Below are 26,204 nucleotides of genomic sequence, written 5' to 3' on the forward strand. Positions count from 1 at the left end.
CTGCCACTACACGCAGGCTGGCTGCATCCTCAGAATGAGACAGGAGCACACTGGCTCATCTCATTTGTGCAGATTTGGCCAGTGGTTGATGTTACCTGAATACCTCTGGAGCCATTTCAGAACATCGGCTCCAATTCTGAGCTTCCTTCAGCCTCAGTTACTCTGTCCGGAACAGGCTCAGGGTTCTGATCCTATTGCAGGGTACAGAATCCTTGTCTAATCTTGTGGTGGGCCTGGCCTCACTCTTTCTCACTAGAGATCTTGACCAGGTCCTATCAGAATTTGTTTTCCTCATCTCTGGACTAGATCAGTGTTTTTCAAATGGTGTGTGTGTGTGTGTGTGTGTGTGTGTGTGTGTGTGTGTGTGTGTCCTAGACATGAAAAAGTTGAGCTTACTTATCTTCTGAACATGCTTCACCAAATCTGATCTGTTTCTCTCTCTCTCTCTCTCTCTCTCCTTTTTCTCAAGAGAGGGTTTCTCTGTTACTTTGGAGCCTGCACAGAACTCACTCTGTAGACCAGCCTGTCCTCAAACTCACAGAGATCCACCTGTCTCTGCCTTCTGAATGCTGAGATTAAAGGCATGCACCACCACTGCCTGGCTCTGATTTGTTGCTTGAGACAGAGTCTCACTCTGTATTCCAAGATAGCTCTGAAATAATCCTCCTGCCTCTGCCTCCCAAGCACTGGTATTACAGGTGAGCACCCCTATACCCAGCTAACCGAGTCTTTTTCTAATTGACACATATAGTAGGATTCCAAAAACAATTTTGTTTGAAGATTTTATAGTTCAGTTTCTTTTTATCCTCAGATTGGATACTCTCTAAGTCTATTCCAACTATAATATTTGCAGTTTAATGAAAATATTTTCTATAAAAATGTAAACATTTGAGAGAGTAAGAGCTAATTCAATTGTCAATAAATTACCAAGCCCCCCCCAAAAAAATTAACAGGGATAGCACTCAGGTCAGGCAGCAGGGGCCAGTGGGGAGAGAGGAGGGAGACACCAAATATTTGTGGGACCTTTCCAGAGTCTGTCCAACAGATTGATGCTGAAAAATGTACAGCACTTTGCATACACACATGAACACGCACACAATGAAATCTGCAGCCTAGATGGCTGCATGAAAAGTGTTTGGCTGCCCTCTCAGATCTAGATCTGGTATCTAAAAATTTCTCGCTCTACCAAGATGCTCCCAAAAGGGACTGAATCATACAGGTATACATATATATATAATTCATATATGTAATTCATATCTATTCAATGTGCATATAATTCAAATGTATATAATTTATATGTAACATATATAATAATATATGTTATTATTATGTATATAATATAATATATATTATAATATATAATAATATATATAATCCATGGGTATATGATTCATGTATGTGCATGTGTGTTTATATAATTTATATAGGTGGGCATAATTCATATATGTGTATATATAAATCATATATTTGTGTGTGTGATTCAGCCATGAATATAAATCATGTGTAGACCCTTCCAGCAACACAGTGTGCCTGAGTCAAGGATCAGTTTTTACAATATACATATCATGTAGGAATAATAATTATTATTATTAATAATAATAGTAATAATAATAATAATGTCCTCTGGCTGCCACAGGGCATTACAGACCTCAAGAAGCATTTTCAAATCCATATCTTTTTTGCATTCATTAAACTCCCCTTAGGAAAACCAGGACAAGCATTTGTGCCCCACATAGAGAAAATGAAACTTAAACAGAAAGGAGCTAAAGTCGCTTGTGAAAGGTCACACGGCCCTTTTCTGATCCGTGCCAGCTCAGTTCTCCTCGGTGCCCAAGATCGAAAACCCAGAGTGCACTCAGAGGAGTTCAAAGAGCATAACAGAGCGGAGTGGGAGACCCTGTCTGCTTTCCCACACCAAGCCCTTCCTCCCCGCAAGACTCCCGAATTGTACTCACAGGTCACGGAAAGAGCATGCTTCAGTGGCGAGCTCCCACAGACTCAGTGTGGAGCAGAGAAGACAGGATGTAGGAACAAGCCCTAGTCAAGGCTTCAGAGTCTAAGTCTCCGCAGCTAACACCAAGACCTTTTGCGTGTGTCACCTGGTTAACTGGGCAAAGTTCTGCTGCATGTGGCCCCGGAGCCCGAGCCCAGAGCGCGGCTCGCTGTCTGAGGCTGCTTCACCAGCACTTGGCAAGCTTAATATAGCTTCCAAAGCCAAACTTGGCCCAGCCTCTGCACACAGCCCAGTTGGCCAGGACCAAAGCTCTCAGCTGACCTTTCAACCCCGATCCCTCTGTACAGGCATATGGTCCAGGAATAGTGGCCCTGACACACAGCTCTGAAGATGAATTTATTGGCCAGGTTTGCCTTAATTAGAAGTGTCCATTACTAAAAAGTGTGATTACTAAAAGCAGCCTCGGAGAAACAGTGCTGCCTGCTTCCTACCCACAGGTCCTGCCACTCTCCCAGCTGACACTGGTTTATATGTCTTCACAGATAGGATGATTATTATTTAAAATTATCTTGTTTATTCCTTAGGTGTTTGTCTGTTTTGAATGTTCAGCCACATTTGTAGCTTCATACCCACAAACCAGGGTGGAGTCAAATAACACACAGGCACTGTAGGCCCTCACAGTTTTTACTTACATATGCATTTATCTGTAAATGATTACTGATTTTGTGTGTGTGTGTGTGTGTGTGTGTGTGTGTGTGTGTGTGTGTGTGTGTATAGACCAGAAGTCAATCTCAGATAGTGTTCCTCAGTAGCTGTCTACCTAGTGTCTTGAGACAGGGTGTGTCACTGGGGCCTGGAGTTTACTGGTGTGTCTAGACTGGTTGGCCACTGAGACCCAGGAATCCACCCGTCTTTGCCTCTTCAGTGTTGGGATTACAAGCACACAATCACACCCAGTTATATATGTGGGTTCTGGGGATCAAAGATCTGTGTAGCAAGCATTTTATCAACTGTGCTATCTTCCAGTCCTGTTCTTGTATTTTTGAGACAGGTTTTCATTCTGTATCCCAGGCTGGCCTTGAACTCACTATATAGCTTCCCAGGCTGGCCTTGAACTTGTAGCTATCTTTCTGCTTCAGGCGGCCAAGAATTAGGGTTACATATATGAACCACTATGACTCCTTTATTTAAACGAATGGCAATGCCCTTTGCAAAACCCAGCTTTCACCTTTACACTGCAATGCACCTCTCTAAAGACCAGAACAAACCCTTTCTCCCATAAGTTGCTTTTGTCAGGGACAACAAACTACCAAGATGTCTCTCTAACTACTCTCCTTCCTTGAAGGTGTTTGTAGAAAAGAAAGTGAATGAACAAACCACACTCATTCTGAAAGGCAGGAAATGGCACACCTAGCCCACATTCTGACTGCCCCCCGCAAGGTCTCTGAGGCCCTAGCACTGATGATCCAGCGAGACACAGGTCCCTTCTCTGCTCCCCTTGAGTTTTGCTCTTGCACGTGTGGTTCACACAGCATGCTATGATTTCTCTGCATGATGTAGCAAGTAACTCCTGTACAAGATTTCTTGGGTGTCGGGGTAGTGGGGCCATAAGAGATTCTGTCACATGATTATGAAGACAGGTCAATGCCAGGATCTGCAGGGCTAAGTCGGCAAACGAACTCCAGGAATGGTAATGGGTACAGTGTGAGAACCAGCAAGCTGAAGGTCCGGGAAGACCCAAGGCTTCAGCTCAAGACCAAAGGCGGAAAAATATTACACACAGACAGCCCCGGACCAGAGAGATGACTCAGTGGATAAGGACCGGCTGTATATGCATGAGTTGGAACCCCCGATGCTCAGATGAAAGCCAGATGTGGTGTTGTGTAACTGAATCCCCAGTGCTAGGGATGGAGATGGACCGGTCCTAGGAACTCACTGGTCAGCCAGTCTAGCTAAGAGATTACACAGAAGGCTCAGTGGAAGACCCTGTCTCAAAACGGAAGGCTGAAAAATAATTGAGGAAGGAATGTAAAGCTGACTTCTGGCTCTTACACTTGCCCACCCACAGGGATGAGCACACATGCACATGCACGCATACACACACTGCCCTACTCAGTTCAAGGACTATAAACCATCAGGAAGAAGAGTTTTATCTGACTCATTTGGATTGTCAGCTTTTTTTCTAAGCTGACCTTCAGGTGATTGGATGATAACTGTCCAAAGTAGGGTAGGTACATGGCTTACTCATTCTCCCTATGAATAACCTATAAATGTTAGCCTCATCAAAAACACTGTCATAGATATTTTCATAATAATGTTTATACATACAAGCCAAGCATCATAAAGTCAACCAATACCGCTCTGCCCCGTGCAAGTAAGCAGAAGGAAGGGATGGGGGTCCTGGTTGTTTACACAAAGAAAGGAAGGTATAGTAAATGGGATTATTGTTTCTCAGTCTTCACTTCTAATGCACCACATCCTCTGGGCTTTGTCCTTGTAGTAATTCCGACTAGAATAGGTACAGTCTATTTCCCTGCCCACTAATGATCATCTTAATGGTTTCTTTGGCCACAATGTCTATTTCATTGCATTAATTGAGATGAGACGGCCTCCCCACTGTGGGCGGCACCATCCCCTAGACAGGGCACTATTATACAGTTCCTGGACTGTACAATAGCAGAGAACGCATACTGGGCACAAGTTTGAAGGCAATGTTGCTCTCAGATTCGTGACTATGGTTATAACGTGACCAACAGCCTCAGCTCCCCCAGATAATGGACTGTCACCCAGAACAAGCCCTCTCTCCCATGAGTTGTGTTTGTCAGGGAATTTTACCACAGTAACAGGAAAAGAAACTGAGACAGCACATTCGTGACAGACCATGAAGAACTATTTCCCAATTGACTGTTGACCCTTTAGCCTAAGACACAAAGGACAAAGTCCTGCTAGCATGTTAGGTCCGTATGAAGGATGGGCATCTTCAAGTAGAAGGTAAATTCCTGTTTTTGTAAGCTTTGAAGACTTAGGGGTTGTTTTTCCTTAAAGAATTCTGTTAATTTTTATTTTATGTACATGAATGTTTTACCTGCATGTATGTTTGTACTTCCATGCGTGAAGTGTCTGCAGAGGCCAGAAGAGGGTATTAAATCCTCTAAAACAGAGGTTACAGGCAATTGTGAGCCACCATAAGGGCTCTGAAAACCAAACCCAAGATCTTACAAGACCAGTAAGCGCTCTTAATCACCGAGTGCTCCAGCCTGGGGGATTGTATTTTTATATAGCATTATTATAGCAGTGTCCAACCACTCCAAGAGGGTTAAGCCGCCAATCTTAGAAGAAAAGCAAAGCCATCTATCTGGCCATGCGATGCAGTATGCACAACCACAGGGATGCAGGTCTGCTGTGCACACACCTTTTCTCCACTGTCTCAGGAGATACTCAGAATCTAGGTCATGTTTTCTCCTTGACTCCTCCTAGTCTCAGAGCCAATATGAATGTGCATATACCTAGTTCTAGTTTTGTCTCTGGGCTGGGCCTGCCAGTTTTTCCTCTCAGTTGAAAAGGCTTAGCAAAGACTTGCCCCGATCATTTCTGGATTCCCTTTAACAGAAGCACATGGTGTCTCATTGCTTAGATACTCATTTCGTGTATGGACCTAAGTATGCATGTGTGTATACACATATGTATTGAGGCCAGAGGCTGGCATGAGTGCCCAGGAAGCCCTCATGGATCCTCCTGCCTCTGCCTTCTCAGAACTAGAATTACAGGCTAATGCCACACCCTGCTTCTTGTGGGGATTGGGGATCTGAACTTAGTTCCTCATGCTTGCAAGGCAAGCACCTTATTGGTGGAGCCATTTCTCCAATCCCCTAGAGGATCTCAGCCTTCCTGATGCTGTGGCCCTTTAAAATTCCATGTTGTGGAATGGACAACCATAAAATTATTTGCATTGTTGCTGTTATGAATCATAACGTAAATATCTTATATGCAGCATATCTGATACGGGACCCTCAAAAGGGTAGCAACTAAAAGGCTGAGAACTATTGCCCTAGGTACTCGTTATTAAGTAAGGAGACTGAAAGGGGTCCAGAACACCCCAGAGAGATGCTGAAATCCTATCCATTAAGGCCACCAGAGAAGTGCCCTTGTGTATACAGTCTCTTGAACCACAGATTGCTACCGGTCCACAGGACTCCTCAGACTGAAGGCCCAGATGGTGAGGTCCTGAAGAGAGCAGTCTATAGAGGTAATCCAAACGCTTCAGAAAGCCCACGGTAAGTATCTGCCTATGGCTCCAGCTCAAGTTCTTAGTCTGGTCTGTGATCTACCCTAGGAGCAGCTTCGGACCTTGAACATGGCTAAACTAACCTTGGGGAGAAATAACACCTACCTGAGAGCTGGGCGGGGCCACCAAGTTGATGCCTGGAGGCGCTGCCAAGGCTCCTGAGGGTGGACCCATGGCAGAGGTAATGACTCGGTATGGTGAACCGAGGGCATTGAGGGGGGTCCCCACAGCACTCAGCGTCCGTGGGGCACTCACTGGGGTGTCCGTGTAGCTGGAGTGGCTGTCCATTGGCTTCCCTGTGGGCAAGGATGGGTTCATGGATGTGGAGCCAGTGTGGCCAGGGGAGCCTGCGGAAGAAAAAACACAGGTCAAGAGAGGTTAGGGAGGCAAAGATAGGGCTCCTGGGGAGGCAGAGGCCTATCGCACCCCTGATTTTGTTTCCTGGGTTCTTCCCCTCTTTTTGGCCACTCCTATAAATGCTATTGCTCAGACAAGCAAAGCACAGGGATAGGAGAGGGCTTGACCTAGAAGAGGGGACCATCGATGTTTTCGTTCTCTGAGTTTCTCTCTGCATCCTTTGTAGCCTGAAAGAGATGCCCAGCGAGTACAGCAATGGCATGGCTCACAAGTCCCCAGGCCTCTGGGACTGTGTCTCTGGGCCAGTCAGTCAGGAAGGACAAGTCAATGCCTATGTGGGGATCAGAGTGAGCAGTGGCCCAAGCTTTGCTAAGATCCCCGACCCACGTTTATACAGCTATAAGAACCGACCATGAGGCAAAACTAAAATCCATTCACCCATATGCAAATTGGAATGACTTAAATGGCTTTGTGGGTACCAGAGCCCAGGAAGACAAGCGTGCACAGGCTTGTAGATGGCACTTTCACATCCAGGCACAGGGTGCTATGCCACAAGGGCCTGTGGAAGACGTTCTGAAAGCATGGGAGCAGTGACTGAGTGATTGGCATAAACTACTTATCTCTGCTCAGTTGAACCCATGTTCCCTGTCGCCAATAACCAATGAAAGATCCAAGAGATGGGTGGGTGTTCTCCCATCATCTTGAGAGACCATCATGAAGCACTCTCTCTAGCAGGATTACAAATTCCAGTCTATGCAAAACAGTCTAGAAAACATAGCGAGGGGGAAACCCCCCACCCCTATTCCCACTCCCAAAATGTGTTCCTGGGTCCCTGAGCAGCTAATATAAAAGGCCAGATGCAAAGAAATATGCAAAATTTCTGCCCTCAGGTCAGCCATGGTACCTTGTATACAGGGATAGAAAAGGAGAAAGCTGGGTAGTTAGTGAGTATGGCCGGCAGGAGAGGCTGCCCAATTCGGAACACCTCCCGTGAAGACACTCTATCTCCCAGGTAGGATCCTGAGCAATAAGTGCTAAGATTAGGAGGCAGGAATCAACCTTCTCCCTTAAAGTTCTGGGATTAAACAGGGGGTATCAGAGATTACCTGTGGAATTGGTCTTAAACATGTCTGCCTGGAGTTGCTCTTGGCCCTTCTGCTTCCTTAATTAAGGTCTACCTAAGGAAAAGAGTTACTCAGGGGCTGGCAAATGGTTCAGCGGGTAAAGGTGCCAACTGCCAGGACTAGAGATTGGAACTCATACTTGGAATCCACAAAGTAGAATGAGAGAACTGGCTCCCACAAACTGTCTTCTGACTCTCATACATGCACTGTGGTGTGTGCTCATACACACACACACACACACACACACACACACACACACACACTAAGTAAATAATGGCAAAAAATAAAGAGAGAACAATTGTTTCTTGAAGAGAACAATCTCAAGACTCACTCCTGCCTGAGCCCGACGGCCCACTTTCGTCTAAAATTATCATTCTGAAGGGAACCATTCAAACTTTTTAAAAAAGCAATAAATTGATTCTAGAGAAATGCTGAGTGTAATGACTAAGCTTCTTGTTTGTCTGACTGGATTTAGAATCTCCTAGGAAAAGCACATTGGTAAGTCAATTTTTAGGTAGGTTTAACGGAGGAGGGAAATCCCACGCTGAATGTAAGCATCATAACCCCATGGATGGGGTTTCTGAGCTGAATAAAAGGGGGCAAAAGACAAGAGCAGATGGGTGCTCACATTCCTCATTCTCTGCTTCCTGATCCGCTTAGCTTTGAGCAAACAGCCCCACACCACAGACAGAGGCTAGTCACGCTGCCATCCCTCGGCCACCATGATGGACTGTATGCCCTGAACCGAGAGCACAAATCAGTCCTTCTCTGTCAAGCTGCTTCCTCCCAGGTTCATTGTCATGGAAACGAGGCAAATACACCAAATACAAAGCATACTCTCTCCATAAAACTGTGAAAATCAGCACCAAATGATTTTTAAGAAACATCAACTCCTCCCGAAAAGGAGAAAAGAAATAGTCAGATACGGTGGTGCAGACTTTAATTCTCCCATTTGAAAGACAGAAACAGGCAGCCTTCTAAGTTCCAGGCTAGCTTGGTGTGTATAAAGTAAGTTCCAGGACAGCCAGAGCTATATAGCAAAATCTTGCCTCAAAAAACAAGGAAGGGAGGGAGGGAAAAAGAAAGGATGGATGGATGGATGAATGGATCGATGGATGGATGGATGGATGCATGGATGCATGGATGCATGCATGGATGCATGGATGCATGCATGGATGGATGGACTGTCCTGTGCAGAAACATAGAAATAGATAGTAGAAAATGTATAAGCTGTTCGAGAGCAAAAACAAGATGGTAACAAGCAAGCAATATGAAAATCGAAGCATATTATTGCTGTCGCTAGTAAAAATGAAGGCAATTTGACTATGAACTGAAGTAGTGGGAAGGGTTCTTTGTTGAGATAGAAGGAACTAGTGCGCATGCCCAGTTTTCAGTTGTCTTATAGGTGTCCAGGGCCAGCAAGATGGCTTGTGGTGGGTAAGGGCTCTTGCTGCCAAACCTGGTGACCTGAGGATCTTGTCGAGGACTCACACAGCGGAGAGAATTAACTCCTGCAGGCCGTCCTCTAATCTCCCACGTATGCCGTGTCACATGTAAGCAAAAGATAAACACACACATACTCTTACACAAGCGGACAAATAAATATAAGTTTTGCTTTTAAAAAACATTTGTGTAGCTTACTTCTGATGTCATCCCAGAAGGGGTAGACAATTCATAACCAGATTTTTCAAAAATAAAATCAAATTCAAAGAGACTAATACATCTGGCAAAAATGGTTTTGGTTTTGTTTGTTTGTTTGTTTGTTTTTGTTTTTGTTCTTTGGAACTCTGTTCCTCACAATGACCTAGTGGTTCTTAACAGTGATAGATTTGCTTTTAGCAAAGATATTGAACTTTCCTATGACTTGGATGCATATGTCCCTCCAAAACTCAGTTTGGAACTCAAACACCAGATTTGAGGGGATGAAGATCACCTCAGGATGTGCCCCATGAATGGACTGATGTTACAAGACCTTCCAGATCTCTTCTGCACATGAGCAAACAGCATTTGTCTCTTCCACTCCTTCCCTCGTGAGCTGATCAGAATTCAGGGTGTGCTATGATCAGAGTAGAAAGCCAGCCCCCACTAGACACCGAGTCTATCAGGGCTTTGATCTTGGACTTTGAAACCTCAGGAATTATAAGGTTTTTTTTTTTTAAAAAAAAGTCATTATTTATGAATTAGGCAGACTGAGGTCCTTGTTATAGCAATAAGGATGAACAACTGCTCGCTTGGGTTCACTTTGAATGAGGACCCTGCCTCTGCATCCTGTCTACCTTGCTAGCTCCCTTATCTTGCATCTTGAACTGCTATCACTTATAATATGCCAACTGCCCAGAAACCTATACAATGCCCTTGGACTATTCTACGGGGCTTAGTTTCTTTCTTCAATCAGCAGCTTTTCCTATAACATGGCTTATCTGTTGGAGATTCCTCGGGAGGTCCTCTTCTTGCCTCACAATAGGCCAAGGAAAATGGTTTTCTTTTCACGGGCCTCATTTCCCCCAGCAAGGAGCTAGTACTTATAACCTCTATGATCCTTCCAGCTAGCTCTGCTCTACGAGGGACGCCCAGAGCACAGCCTTCAAGCGTTGGAGATGGAGGACAGGCCATGGGAGTCTGGAATGGTCTGAGCTTAACCACTGATTCAGGGGGCCCTACTGTCCCCAGCTGGACTTTGCTAGGCCTTCAAGCTGTCTGGCAAGTTTAGTTTGAGATGCTGAGTATCATCAGGATCCCAAACAGGGACAAGAAGATGTAGAATACAGAAAGAACACTGCCATCTTCCAAAAGGTATTGTAGCACTGTGGCCTTGGGTACAATCCTACTGAGGGGGAGACACAACCTCTGACATAGGAAAATGTCCTAGGGTGACCTTCAGGCTCTACTTTTCAGCCATGTGAACTTTTGTTTTCTTAAACAACCAAAAGTTCCTTCATCGGAGTTCTGAGCATGAAAAGCTCCACATCTGTACGCTGCTGCGGGGCTGAGTCTGCTCTCCTCTGTGTGCAGGTGCCCTCCTCGCTGTAGCCTCCGTGGGTACCTGCTCCTGGGTCTCTTTCTCCCCTTAGACCCCAAGTCTTGGTGGAGTTCTCTGTTAAACTGTATAGATGAGACAACCATGCCTGCCTTAGAGAACCAGAGAGAATGCCTGAGATCCATGGTCCAGCGGCAGCAGCTGGAAGGCTCACTGCTCCGTAGGGAGGCTGGGGGGAAGGACTAGTGTGAGTTGAGAGTCACTAGTTTGGGGACAATCAAAGGGCTGCAGGGGTGTGCCTCAGTGGTGGCACTTGCCTGCAATGCATAAGGCCTGGAGTTCAGTATCTAGCACGGAAAAGCACAATAGTCCAATCCAAGTGAACGTTAAGGTAAGGGTTTCAACTAGGAAGCCTTGATACAGGCACATCATGGTTTTTAATATTGGATTTTCCAAATGTCTGTCTCATAAATTGCCCAAACTGTTCCTCTGTCACCCCAGTTACCCCAGTACCATCCTTAGGTCCCCTCATTTCATCTCTTAATTCAGCCTGCCACACAGGTCCCCTTGGATGACTTCCCTTCAGAATTGCTGGTGACCAGCAGTCGGTCACCTCTTTGCTTGTCCAGTCAGCATGGGCCACATGCATCCTGGACTAACTGAATGTGAGCCAGCACATCTGTAGACCACAGCATCACACCACCGTGTCAGAGGGTTGAACACCCCTGCTGCAAACAATTACCATGGTTCCTGGCACTGTGCTCAAAATGATATTGATATTTGTTGACTAATTATTGACTAGTGAAGCATTTGTTCACTGTTATATATAACTAGATGTAGAATAGATCAGCAGAAATTATTTGCATAAGAAATCAATGTTCCTGACATCCATCAAAACCAAAACCTGTGGAATCTCTAAGCAACAAATAAAGAGTGTGTGTGTATAGAAAGGAAAGAGAGAGATGGGGGGGGGGGGCATGGGGCGAGGAGGGAAGGAATGGAAAATAGAGAAGGAAAAAGAGAAAGAGACAGATACTTGTTGAGAAACAGAAAAGAGAAGTACTGAGATGTACAGAATTCTTACCAAGGTAAGGAGTTGCTTAGCAACCAGTTCTCAGCCAATGAAAGTGAAATGTCAAGCCTGTAGTCTTTCTGACTGGACAGACAAGGGAGCAAATGGCTTGGCGTGTCCACCCCTTTGGTGCTGTGCCAGGCTGGAGAGTTTGTTTTCCCACTGGCAGCCCTCTTCAGGAGGGCAAGAAGACTTGTCACGAGCCATTGATAATGGCTAATGCCCACCCATGGGGAAGGGGACAGTTTCTCAGAATTGGATTCTCCACAATAAGTTGGGGTGAGGGGGAGCATCCTGGGACCCTGTCCCACTCTGGTTTCTCCCACGGTGGGGACAATCCCACACCCGAGCCTCCCTCCTTTCATCCAGTAGAAAGATATTGTGCCTAAGCTGACAATTAGAATATTGGATGCCTGACTTGTTCTTTGTTTAAGGAAAACTTACACATCCTTTCTCTACTTGGCTCTGAATGCACTGTCAGGCTGCTGAGCGAGTTCGGTAGGGGACTGCCGTACGAAGGGCTTTAATTGACACTTTTGTGTTGTCTCCTCTCCTGAATAACAATAACAGCTAATATTATTGAGAAATTGCCATGAGCCAGAGTTCTCAACATTGTACATATATTAACTCACCTCATGCCAACAGCACTTGGAGGCTGGTATTAAAAAAAAGTTATTAGCACATATTCATTGCATGAATCAATGGGGTTCGTTTATGATTCTCTCATGCACGTGTGTCGTACACTTTGAGGCTGGTGCCCTACTTGTGCAGATGTGAAACCTGATCCTGAATCCTTCTAACAGGACCCTCCTAGTCCTGACTCCAGCCCTTCACAGTCTAAACCTCAGCCTTGGTTCCCTTCCGTGGGACCCTGGCTCAGCACAATCTTCCACGGGAGAGCCATCCTGCACTAGAATTTACTACAATACCTCTTTTATATTTGAATCTTTATTGGCATTTTCCAAAGCATTTTTTCACATCAATATCTGGGCCAGATGGAAAGCTTTTTTCTATATATACCCATTTGACTGGAGCAGAGCTGGATGTCTTCACAGGTGTGGAAAATAAGATATTAGAAACGATATCCCCCTGATGTGGGGCCCACCTAGAAGCAAGCCCAGAGGGGACGCCTTCTCTGCTACCAAAACCTTTGCTGGATTTTTTTTTTTTTAAGAGAAAGGAAACAAGAACTTGTCCAGAATGGAAAACGTGGAGAAACGACCCTGCTTCTGCCTTTGGGGTGCTCAGTCCTGTGTTTTGTTTGCACCCACGGAGAAAGAAGGAAGGGCAAGGCCAAAAAGATGCACTGGCTAATTGACTACGCGGCTAAGGCCAGTTGCAGGGGCAGGCAGCCTTTCCCAGCCGCTGAGGGAGCTGGGCTGAGCCTTGCGCAGCTCAGGAGGAGGCTGTGTGCTGGCTTCTTCCAGTACTTGAAGGGGGGGGGGGAGGGAGCTCTTCTTTTTTTCTCTCTCTCTTTCCCCCACTTTCCCTCCCCATCCCCATTCCTCCTGACTCCCTCCACTCCCACCCTAAAATCTGTGATGATGGAGGGTTGAAAAGCAGGGAAAGATTGATAATCAGCCTCATTATTACCAGCATTACATATAATTATAGCAAAACCTCACTCATTTGGATCAATTGAGAGGAAAATCAGTTTAAATTCCTGACAAGTTGGCAGATTACTTTTAAATTACGATTTTATTGCTTCTAAGTCACACACGTGAATAGTTTGTGTTCCAAGTGCCTGCAAGCTAATGGTTACTAAGTGGGGATTTTAGAAAACCTGTGCTAAAAGACTCTTTTGTAATTAACACCCCGTTAATATGCTAATGACATCCCGACTATGCTTTTTAAATTACTTGAAAACAGATGTATCTTAAATAGGCTCAATGCTTCTCTCACCGACTTATTTGCTTAACAAACCTTCTTTATTTTTTGGCAAATCAGCAAATACAAACTAGTTCATACCATGAACAGTTTTTTTTTTAATATTCCTTGTGAATGTACAAAGATTACTGTGTATGCCGGTACGAATGTGCCAGGGTACGTGTGTGTGAAGGCCAGAGGTCAACCTCAAGTGTCAGTCTTGAAGTTCACCTGCTTGAGACAAGCTCTCTTTGGTAGTGGTGATAGTAGTGATGGTGGTTCCGGGGTGGCTAGCCCAGGAGCTTCCTCTCAGGGCTCTGCCTCCCTCGCCTGCCTCCTCCTCCCATCTCCAGGTAGACCCTGTGTCCAAGTGGTTTCTGGGGATTCCAACTCACATCCTCATCCTCATAAAGAAAGTGCTAGTACCCACTGGACCATCTTCCCAGAGCCTGATGACCGTTTAATCACCACTCTTAATTGATTATGTCATAAGGTTGGGTTTTTGTTTTTTGTTTTGTTTTGTTTTTCAAGACAGGGTTTCTCTGCAGCTTTGGAGCCTGTCCTGGAAATAGCTCTTGTAGACCAGGCTGGCCTCAAACTCACAAAGACCCACTTGCCTCTGCCTCCCGAGTGCTGGAATTAAAGGCGTGTGCCACCACTGCCCGGCTGATTCTGTCATAAGTTAATAAGACTATATTGCTTTTGATTAGGAACCAGACTTATGACTTCAAGAACCAGCTTGGTTTATAAGAGGGAATGAGAGCAGAGATGGATCTGCTCAGGGTCACGCAGGGCAAGGCTCCAGGCCTTCTGATTCCTCAAACCAAGCATATGGTGCTCATTAAATAATGCCTATAGTCATGGCGCTCTTTGTGAATCTATGCTGCTATTTCCATAGCAACTACTGGCTTTTTAAAAAAACTCTCTTGGAGTGCTATGTGCCAGGCTCCATGACAAACCTTTTAGATAGACCCATTCCTCCTGGAGACCACTGTCTGTTTTGTTCCATCTACAGTTTGAGACAGAGAGGTTTGTGAGGTAAGACTTATCCCCATTAGGCAGATCAGCAAACAGAGGTTCCTGTTGACAAAATGGCTCTTTCAAGGGAGCCTGCTGTGAATTACTGCAGCCAATACTGCATGTAACTTAGAACAAGGGTCTAACCTCGCTCCATGCCTGTCTGCCTCTACTTAGTTTGGCTCACAAACTACTTTTCCACCCAGGACCAATTATAAGCCCGCTTGGTCCATATGGGCATAGTGCTGCCCCCTAACAAATGAGATGTACCAGGGAATCCCACTAACAAAGTCTGTCAGAAGCCAAGTCCATATTCTGGTACCATGTATTCTATGAGCTCTTCTAACCATGCACGCAAATGGGAGTTTGCGGCAGGTACTGAGGGTGCCCACTGAATAACTTTTCATTGCTGATGTCTTTGAATATCAGTTCTGCCCTCCGCAGCTCTTTCGGCCATGGCTCCTATCTCCCTGGGCTTCTTGCTCAGTTCCTCCCCATCTCTGAACAAGGGTAGCCTTTCTTAAGACTGTAGTCATCTTACATTACAGTAAGTATATTTCTATACAATGTTACCCCTGGCTTCATCTGTTCTGGGATTCTAAATATCCAAATTTTTCAGATCCATGCACTTAAACTCAGCATGAGAGGAAATTTCCAGAAATAATGGAGCCTCAAATGATTTCAAGGCTTTGCAGCCCATGTGTGTGCTCCAGGAGGCCAACAGGGGACATGTCCTATGCACACCAAGTTTGTGGCTCTTAAGTTGAATGAATGAATGAATGAATGAATGAATGAATGAATGAACGAGCAAACGAGCAGGCATTCACTCATCTGTCAAGGGAAGCACTTCCCTGCTCTCTGACGTTTGCTCTGTTCTCCTCATTGCTGGAGCTGAGAAAACACAGGTACTCTGTACCCCAAGTCCTTCGTGAGGCTGCTTCCCCATCACCCTCATGACCGGTAAGACGGAAAAGAGAGACAAAGATGCTGAGCCCCAGAAATGAAACTCGGGCAAACAGCCTAAAATATTTATTAAGTACTTTCCCTGACAGTCTTCTGACTTCTTGTAAATGTTCTTTTGATTTAAAGATCACAGCCTTTTCCATTTTTGGAGTTCAAATATTAATTCTGAAATCTTAACAGGACCTCGAGTTGACCTTGAGCCTGAAATCCTCACTAGGCACACCCCTGGTCCTCTTCTAGGTACAGCAGCCGACTCGGGGCTCTTTAACTCCAAGGTGAGAAAACAGGAGGTAGGGGTTAGCAAGATCCCTGCCCAGTGCCCATGGCAGCCCCATGAGCATCTGTCCGGGAAGGACGTGCTAACCTGTGACTGTCTGGAACCTATGCTCCTCCGGGAGTCAAATCCAGGTCATGTTTACTTCAGCATGTCCCAGTGTGCAGTCTGGTACTTTAAGGCAGACCTCCCTCTTGTAAGGGGGTGGGGAGTACACGTACATACAGATTTCCAGTCACATTTAATGCCAGCCTCCAAACACTGTGTGCAGAGGGGAAGAGACTTCTATAGAGTATTTTTATAATTTTCCATGCCAAAAGGAAAAAAAAAAGAAGAAACCCTTAAAACTGACAACTTACAACTGTAGGTCAATGTTTACCCACTCAAAGTAGATAGCAGGGAAGGGGAGGACCCCGTGGCTTAGCTCCTTTCCCCGTTCCTCTTCCTGCCCACTCAGGGTTGCTCCAATGGAGCTGGGTTTGAAAATTCCATCCATCCCTGCATCCTGGCCAAGCTCTCCTAAGCATCTCCAACAGTCACTGGATGGTCAGGATGGATGGCCTATGGGATGCTGTCTGACTGTGAGAACTCAGCTCCGTGACGGAGAAACCAGAAGAAAAGCGTCTTACAGCCGGGCGTTTGGGGATCACAACTAACGGAAGAGCAGTCAGAAATGGTAATAAAACTTCTCCGGGGAAATCCCCTAGGGACCTGCAGCCTTTCTGGAGCAACAGCCTCTTCTCACTGCAAGGGCTCGTGTGCGCGCCTCTCACAGATGCAGTGTGGCCTGCAGAAGTGGAAGCTGCTTACTGTCCGGCCAGCCCCTGCCCCAGAACGGAAAACTCCAGCACGTATTAAAATAAAATGTGATCCACTTAGGAGACGGTCCTTTGTGCGGTTACTTGCCTCCTTCCTACGGTGTTTTACTCTTTTGCTCCAATGATTCAAAGGAGAAAATGTAAGAGCTGTGAACTATAAACAAGTTACAAATAATAAAACTAGGCATGTAAAATGCTCTTACAAATAACTCATCCATTTCACGGCTGGGACTCTTTCCTAGCTCCTAGCCCACCCTCCCACTAGCACCAGGCAGGTGTGGTCACACAGGGGAAGGTTAAGCTCAGTGACCCTGGCCTGAGTCACCTAGACTCAGATCTTGCCTAAACTCTGCTCCTCACTGGTAGGATGACCTTGGACAGTTTGCTCAGGCTCTCTAGGGTTCTGCCTTCCTGTCTGCAAAATGAGGAAAAAATGATAATAGTGTCTTATCTCCTAGGACCACAGAGAACACTAACATATGCATGCATGTAGGGCCCCAGAGAGTGCTTGGCACACAGGAAATGTCTGGTAAATGCTGACGATTATTGTCACTCTTGTGAGGATGACTGAGCTAGGATTCGGTCCATCTCAAGCCACAGAAGCCCAGGAATTCTAAAAACTAAATGTCTGCTAGTTCCTGAACTCTGTGTCACCTGCTTTGGCCCAGGAAGGGAAACAGCCTCTCCCTTCAGTAGCCGCGACATCAGGCACCCAGGGCTAAAGGCCCAGCTCTCAGACTATAACTCAGGAGAGATGAAAGATTTCTCTTTCTACAATTTCTGCTCTTTCCATTACGACTGATCAGTCTACCTCTTTGTAATATTGTAAATGTTCAGAAAATAGTTTATCCTAAATATGTTCCTTCCTGCATCTCATACACAGCTCTTTCTTCCTACACTAGCCCTAACCACTTACGCCCATGGTAGCTTTCAATTAACCACCCACACATCTGCAGAGGGGAAAAAATGTGTTCTGGAAAACACACACATGTGTGTATGCATACATACACAAACACTGCCAACTTGACTCTCCTCTGTGGCTATTCTCAAGTTGATGGGGGGCAGTTTCCACAACCAGATCAGTCTGTGATTGGGTCCCTAAGAAGACACAGTTAATGGCCCAGAGGTCATTATTGCCCATCAACTATTCTGCAGTTTCCTTCTCAATGGCCAGGCCGCTGTGCCAGCAGTCACCCATCCATGATCAGCCTGGTTTTCCAGGCAGGGGTGAGTGAGGCAGACTGCTGCCCCTATCCTTGCAAAGTAAGTGTGCCAGCTTCCAAAGCTGTGAGGCACCTCTGCAGAGCACGGCCCAGCAGCCGGAACACCTGGCTGCAAGGGCCAATTGTGTCATATTCTAGCCATGAGGGTCCTTTACCTCCCAAAGTCTTCACCTGCTCTTCTCTCAAAGAAAGAGAACAGCAACTGGTGTCAGCGAGCCTGCTTGATGCTGGGTTGACCAGGCCAGAGCGCTCACACTGACAGCTGGTCCGTGTCTTATAGGTGCTTGTCACTCTCTCTCCCCTGGGATTACTGCACACTTAGATGGGGTATCGTAAGCTTTGTCTTGAATCTTCTAAGGGGAAGCATACTGGGAAAACAAGCCTTTTCCTCCTACGCTGGCCCTTTGCAGGTCCCTGTGAGCACTGAACTTCAGCCACATCATACACAAGACACAGACATTAATGTTTCTTCCCAACAATGACATGGCTACCCTAGAGATTCTTCCAGGACCCCAGAACCTTCTGTGGCTCCATTTGCTATTATGTGAAAAGGCAGGAATCATCCAGCACTGTAATTATAAAGGCAGAGGCATTATGGCCGCAGGTGATGTCCTCAGGTTTCCTGAGCCCATAGCGGGTTCTTAGAACAGAAGGAACAGAGTCCTTTGGCTCTGAATGCAGGCGTCCTCTTAACTGACTCATGCAAACGAAATGAAAAACATCAACAGAAACAAGCAAAATAAGTCATTCCTTCCTTAGGGATGACAATGAGAAGCACCACTAGAAGCTTTAAAAAAAAAAAAAAAAACCTTTCCCCATGTTATAGCAGATCTGATATAACAATTACACTAAATACTGGAGCCTCCACAATTATTAAAATTGAAGCCAGCAAAATGTGTGGGTTTTTGCAGATTTAGTTGTACATTTTTTTCCAGATCTCCAATTCATTATTCTACAATAATATCTGGTATTTAAATTGATTTGCATGTTGGCTTCTGAGCAAAATGGGAAGGATGGAAATATCGATTTGTATTTGGTACCAAATGTACAGATAATAGTTATTTCATGTGCTAGCTATCTTATTTAATTCTCAAAACAAAACTCTAAGAATGAGATTACAAATCCCACTTTAGAGATCGAAGATGTGAACGAAGGTCTAGAGAGGGTCAGTAGCTTGCCTGAGATCACACAGACAAATGATAAAACAGTAAGGACCAACGTCGGCAGTCTCATTCTGTCTGTCTTTCTCTCCCTCTCTCTCTCACCCTCTCTTTTGCTCAATGTTTCTCTCTCTATCTCTCCGTCTCTCTGTCTCTCTGTCTCTTTCTGTATGTGTATGCACGTGTGTGTGTGTGTGTGTGTGTGTGTGTGTGCGTGTGTGTGCTTCTGTTTGCTATAAAGCAATTCTTCTAAAGTTTGAGTTAGAGACATCTCTGGAAATACTTTGCAACTCTACACTCCATCACCTTGGACTAATCTTGGCCTTCTTTTCGGTCTCATCTTGGTGGCTATTCAAATGAGACATCGTAAACTCTCCCTAAGGTCCTTGAGTTGCTAATATTTCACAGCTCCAGCAAGCAGCCCCCAAAGAATCTTAGACTAGTTCCTCTTTCTTCCTCTGTGTGTGTGTGAAGCCATCACCGCACACACCTAGAGAATCTCAAGAACCAAGCTGAAGATGAACATGCCCCTCCAACAACCAAGCTCACGTGCAGAGGGAAAAGTTGTTCTCAGCCCCAAAGGGAACTGAGACTGGAGTGGAGAAGGACCTGCCTACAACCTGGAGGTTACATGTCAGGCATACTATTGGCCATCACTCTTGGCCATCAAACTGGCTCAAACAACTTGTGCTTTACTTTGGACCCATTCCCATGGTTCCTTGCCTTTGGGCCCAATCAACAATCTTCTAATGCTTCGGCCACCGTACACAGTACAGCATTACTGTGTATACCCTAAAGGGTCTGCCCCAGTGCAAAGGGACCCCAAACGCCTGGCCCCTGCTTGGCTCATACAGTCACTGGGTACACTCTGAAGAAATGAGACACTTCTTCACCCAAAGCCTCCAAACCAGGGACAGCCATGTGTCACAGTGCCTCGTTGAGGATTCAGTCTAGTACCGTGGCAAACGTTCTTCCCAGGCCTTTGGATAAATCGGCTCATATTCACAGAGGAGGTCAGGCGAGCAGGGACTTCACTCCTGAAGACCTTGGGAGTGTGTCTGCTTTGCCATGCCTGCCAGTATCCATTCTGCACAGCCTCTGACTTTGGTTCCCAGGAACATGAACTCCAGGCCACCACCAGACACATGAGAAGTCAGTTGGTTTGACTGCTGGTTGCATTTACACAAGGCTGGCTGGACGACTGCTGTCCCTGAAGGGAGGGGTCCTCAGGACACTTTTGCCTGGTCATGCAGGCAGCCCATGAACTCAGCCTCCCGGGGAGTGAGGCTACCTAGAGCCTCAGTTGGCAGGTTCTGCCGGCTAAGAGCCTGCCCTTCCCTACCCCCAGCCCTAGATCTCGACCCCCAGAGCGGAAATGATGACAGCAACCCTTGCTGTGGAATTGGGGGCAGCAGCAGGGGAGGAGAGAAGAGGCTATTAGCAAATCAAAAGGGAAAAACACAAGGGGGGGAAGCAGGGTGGCAAATTAAAGGGGCATGTTTCCTTTTTGAAAATTCGATTGTAAAGAAATCAGCTTTTAAGTAAAAACAACCTTGCTCATGTTGTATTTACAGCACTTTTTGCCCAAGCAAAACCTTTTCCATCACTTGTTTTTTATCATTACAAATTAAATAATAGGTACGTCTTAGCAATTTCCCTCACTCTCACTTTTCACACCCACAGGAAGAGCGGGATTGTAGTAGAGTGCTTCATCTTTGTTTCAGACACTCGGCAACACGCTGGTTCAGATTCTCGGAATACCCCCAGGCCCTTCTTCTGATATGCAAACATGCCTCCACCTTGGGACCATTCCCTCTTCTGCACGGATAAGCACCCACGAAACACGCGGTACACTCACTGCACATGCTTATGAACATACATGCCCGCCTTCCAATTTCAAGCTACGTTATCCCTGCCTCTCTCCCCGACAGGTTCCCACTCACATCGTGAAGCCCAAGTGAGGTCCTTACCACCAAAGCCGGTGGGAAACTTCATGAAGTGGGAATAATTTCCATACATGTTTGCTGCTCAGTTCATTCCTCTGCCGCGCTTCTGAAGAGTACAGCCTCTCCCGGCTCCCAGGCACAGCCCGGTTTTCTTCAACTTGGGCTAACAAGAGTGGCCATCGCTTGCTAGCAGCCGGGGGAGCGCAGGCTGGGCCAGCCCTCTGGGATTAGTCAGGAATCTGCCTCTAGATCCGAGAGTCCACATAGTGTTGAGAGGCTGTGGCGGCAGCGGCAGCTGGTGCCTGTCAGTAATCACACATAATGCTGCTGCCACTGCTACTCTTGCCTCTTGCCACCGCGGTCGCTGCTGCTGCTGCTGTTGCTGCTGCCGCCGCCGCTGCCGCCGTCGCCGCCGCCACCACCGCGCCTGAGATCCTGTTGCTAGTTTGATTAACTCTGGGCTGGGCTGCTGTGAGCGACTCTTCCAGCTCCCCGCGAGTCCCCAGAGGTTCCTACCGGGTGGCACAATCTATTAGCTGGGAACCAATCGATGTGTGAGTGCCCTACTAGGTCAGGAGAGAGGGGGAGGTGGCAGCCGATAGAAGACTCTTTAGGTGCCTTTTCCTTGACTCGTACCCACAAAAATCAATGGGGTTTTATTAAAATGCATTTTCTCACTCTGGCTCCTCTCTGTCCAGTGCACTTGTTATTTGATCTGTGAAAGGGGGCGGGGGTGGGGGCCAAGAGAGAACAGAGCCCTTTCATAAGCACGAAATTAGAAAAGCATGAGACTAGATGCCCAAAGACGAAAAACTAAAATAGAGCAGCCTTTAGATTTGGGCTGGGCCCCTCCCGCTTGGGTGGCCAGTCACATTGGTACGGGCTCTAACATTAGAAGCCTGACAAAGTAGTCAAAAGACCAGGGCAGGCTCACAAGCAAGCATACAGGTAGGAGGCGTTCTACAGGTAGAAAGGGGATGTTACCTCCACAAAGTGGGACTCACGCTGATGTTTCACTGCTTGGGAAAAATTTGGCCTTGAGCTATCTGCTCAGGGATCTTATGTGCTCTCTCACTGACTCAGAGAGTCCCTTAGATAGAGCCAAGTCACGGAGGGAAGTCTAAGTACCTTTGGTGTTTGGCTCTGGTGTGCTGCTTCCCTGGGAAAGCACTGCTTGGCGTAGATTTGAATACCTTCAGTGCTGGGGAACACACTACCATCCCCTAGTGTCTCTAGAGAGCCTTCACCACCCTACTTCTCCCCACAGCTTCAGCGTACACGATCTCAGCTACTCTTTGAAGTCACAGAAGAGACACCTATAGGGTTTGTCGCTGGAAGCTCTGACAAAGACCTACCATGCCAAACACAGCCGTGCCTTCTCTAGATGCTCCCAGTTCTTCTAGACAGTGCATGCCTGTATCGCAAAGACTTCGCGACTATTCCAAACATCCAGGGGGCTGGGGAGACGGCTCCATGAGTAAGAATGCTTGATGTGTATGGTTGTTCAGATCCCCAGTGCCCATGGAACAGTGCTAAACGTGGCCATGTGCACCTCTAATCCCAGCACTGGGGGCTGGGGGTGGAGACAGGAGATTGATTGATGGGGCTTGCTTAGTCACCAGCCTAGCTGAAGAAGAAATGGTGAGCTTTGGGTTCAGAGAGAGACCTTGTCTCAGAAGAACAGAGTAGAAAGTGATAGAAGACACCTGACATCCTTTCCTGGCTTCTGCATTTGCATACATGGGCATACACACTTTCATACAGACCTACACCAACCAATCTCACACACACACACACACACACACACACACACACACCACCTTGTTTCTAATAATGTCACCCTCAAGAAAGAGAAAGGAGAAGGTCAGACTTGCATGACTATTCTACTGTGTGCCAAACTGTTCTGCAAGCTGTGATATGAGGGTGATGGGCACGCTGTGAGTACCCTCCCCAAGGGCCAGGGTCACAGAACCAGAACTGAGGGGTTACACAAAGGGCGAAGGCTTCTCCGGATACTGAGCAGGACACGGATGGCCAGGGAGGTCAATCAGACCAGAGTACTATGGGACAAAACCAACATTTGAACTCGAGAAGAAACCAAAATGAAAACTAAGGGGAAACGTGCTGGAGGCATGAACAAGGCTGAGATGACGAAAGAGAAGGCCATGAAGGGGACCAGAGCAACAGCAGTCAAGAAGGAGGGTCACACGGTGACAGTGAGGAGCTGTGTGGAGTCGGTTGTCCTTGTGGGCGGACGCTGGCTGGCTGGTATAAGCAGTGCGGGGCAGCTCCCTGGAGGCCGGCTTGCTCACGTGGGCCAGCATCTGGGCTCTTCATGTTAATTCCCAGAGAACTAACTTTATAAAACCGCCCCACTCGTGAATACCCACCTTTCTATACATCCCTCATCCAATTCCTGGACGATTGGTTTGGGGGCCCACTTAACTTGTCTACCTGTATTCCTCTAACATGAACATTTTTAAGGCATTCCTTCCTCATTCCAGATATTCCGGAATATGCTTCTGTTAGCCAATGTATCTCTTATGCCTATCCCCAATTCATGACTTCGGAAAAGACAACAGATGGTCTTCCATATCTTATCCAAGACATTAATCAAAATGTTGAGAGGAATAGAACAAAGATAGCATCTTATACCACGAGAAAGTCCCAACTTTACTGCTATAGCCCAGTGAGACTGTAAATGACCGAATCTCCCAGGGCTGTGAGTATGCAGGGAACCCACAAATGCCCACCACTTAAACTTATGTCAGAAGCATGATACACGTGCCACACGTACAAGCTAATTTGATGATGGCAGTGAAGAGGTATGAAGACTTCAGTGAGGCCCTTCAGTTCACTTGCTCTAAATAAGCTCCATCCATTCGCCTCTTCGATGAGAAACGGGAATGCAATCTACCCTACCACCTGTTCCCAATTGTCTGCCTTCTCCACTGTGGTGTCTGAAGCAGGAGTCTCCATCAAGAGCAAACCACGGTTTCTATGATATGCCTGTCAGAACAGAGACACATTGTTTCAATTGGCTGTTTGATGATTCCAGGCTTGCATGGGTTCTTCTAAGGAATCTGACGCTCAGAAACTATCCTTTAAAATGCCGACTCGAGAGCCCAGCCTAACACTAATGTCAGACGATCTGTTGGTGGTTTTCATCTCTTGTCACTGTTAGGTATGTTTTCAACTTCTTTTTCTCACAGAAAAGGCAAGCCACTTTGTAAAATGTTTTCATTATTGTATGTGTATGGGTGTTTTTCTTACATGTTGTGTCTATGTACCATGTGTCTGGTACCTGGAGGGATCAGAAGAGGACGTAGGAACCCATGGACCAAACATCTGGGTGCTGGAAATTGAATCCAGGTTCTCTGGAAGAGCAGATGGTGCTTTCAACTATCAAACTGTTTCTTTACCCCCCAGAATCAGCATATTTCTTAAGCTATCATGGCGGCCTCGCCATTATATCTCAATAGAACCTTTGAGGTTGGTAGACAGAAATGCTAAAGGACAGTTGACACGAAGTCCTGGATCCATACAGCTTGGCCATGTTGCAACTTTCTGGTCTGGGGCAAGCTGGGGAAATACACATGCTGTCCATCCTATTGGAGTCCCTGAACTTTGTTTTGTTTTGTAGGTCATGTATGACAAGAACTGGGCATGTGTTCACTTTGATACTGTCAAGTAAATTCAAAGAAATTAATGCTTTCTTGGTTTTTTTCTCACTCTATCTCTTTTTTGTGGGTTCCTTCAGTATGATTTATTACTCATTTTCATTTAGTTTTTCCCATCTGCCAAATTCATTCAAGTTCCAGCTCAGTCCCACACCTGTATAGGAAAATCTCCCCCTCCATCTGTGTCTGACAAAACTCGCAGTCAGGTGACATTTCCAATATGGGCTCATCACATCCCCAGTACAGTGGAATTGAGGGCTTACTAGCTTCTCTCCACAAGGGCCTTGTGGTCACTGCATAACTGTTAACTCTGCAAAGACAGTGAGTGAGTCCGACACAAATGCTAATAGATACTTAATAAATATGCTGCATCAAAAAGTGGTTGCCATGCTTGCAATAGCGCCAGTGTATCACTAATACATAAGGGCTCTTTCCCTATGATCCTTTCCAAGAGGCTTACCGTTCACCCGAAACTTTCTGCCAGGTTCAAAGAAATGTGGACATTCTTTTCCCTTCAGCCCCACTGTGTCTCATCCCAAACCATTAGTGATGTAACAATGGTACCCGGACTGTTCAGCATGTCCGTCAGAAGCCCTTCCCAGACAGCTACACAGACTTCCGCCATTCCAGTGTCTCCATCTGTTAGGGAATTCTCATCAAGATGTCAAATGAATGGCCAAACACTCCTTGTCTGTAGAAGGAACTAGCTAATCCATTTAGAAAAATTCTGAGCTTACTTTTTGCCAAGGATAAAGGTCCTCTTAAATGATACATTGAACTTGTATCAACGAGCTCTGAGAAGGGCTTTCAATTAAATGAGGACATGCATTTGCCCTGTAACACTAAGTGTGAACTCAGCTAATGAATCTTATATTTAAAAGCCTGATAATCAAAGGGTACAGTGTTTATCTCTGGGTAGTTTGTTTTTCTTTTGGCCAATGTGATATAAAATAATATTTTACAGCAAACACAGCTGAAAACCTACACTCATTCACCTGATGATTACCGATAAGCATTAGGTACAGCAACCAGATGTGCTGGGCTCATAGTGAGGAGTGGGTTGATGAACTTTACCTTTATAACAGTATGTTGAGTTCCAATTTGTGTTCTCAAATGCTGGAATTATCATCTCAATTTTATAAATGAATGAAAAAATTGACATTGAGGTGGTGAAATTAGAGAAGAAAAGACAATTACTCAAATATATATTATATATTACACACAAACAGACACACATTTTGAATGTGGTCTCATCACCATCAGTAGCAGAGTGGATATAACATCAGGTTGCTGGGGCTGGAGAGATGGCTAAGGGCTAAGAACATTTGTTGCTCTTGCAAAAGACCCAGGTTGGGTTTCCAGCACCCACATGACAGCTCACAACATCTGTAACCTCAGTTCCAGGGGAGGTAATGCTCTTTCTGGCCTCTTCATTCACTACACAAACAGTGCACAAACATACATGCAGATAAAAGACATGTAAACATA

At 46.0% G+C, this 26,204-nt stretch overlaps 1 protein-coding gene across 3 annotated transcripts in view; it reads right to left on the reverse strand.

Annotated features, from left to right (window-relative positions):
- The window catches only part of Rxrg (retinoid X receptor gamma), a 41,367-nt gene extending 19,729 nt beyond the window's left edge, over positions 1 to 21,638 (reverse strand). The window contains exons 1-2 of one of the 3 annotated variants that reach the window (XM_087906318.1): positions 21,034 to 21,638; positions 6,345 to 6,586 (exon numbers count right to left, since the gene is read on the reverse strand). In XM_087906318.1, the coding sequence (XP_087762444.1) occupies positions 6,345 to 6,586; positions 21,034 to 21,109 (318 nt within the window). In that variant the 5' untranslated portion in view covers positions 21,110 to 21,638. Of the gene's footprint in view, positions 1 to 1,955; positions 2,189 to 6,344; positions 6,587 to 21,033 lie in introns of those variants that run through there. The other 2 variants (XM_087906319.1, XM_087906320.1) reach the window with 2 other exon arrangements.
- Positions 21,639 to 26,204: the final 4,566 nt, after the last annotated feature.

Source organism: Myodes glareolus, chromosome 5 (assembly GCF_982192425.1).
Source record: "Myodes glareolus chromosome 5, mMyoGla1.1, whole genome shotgun sequence".
Lineage (NCBI taxonomy): Eukaryota > Metazoa > Chordata > Mammalia > Rodentia > Cricetidae > Myodes > Myodes glareolus.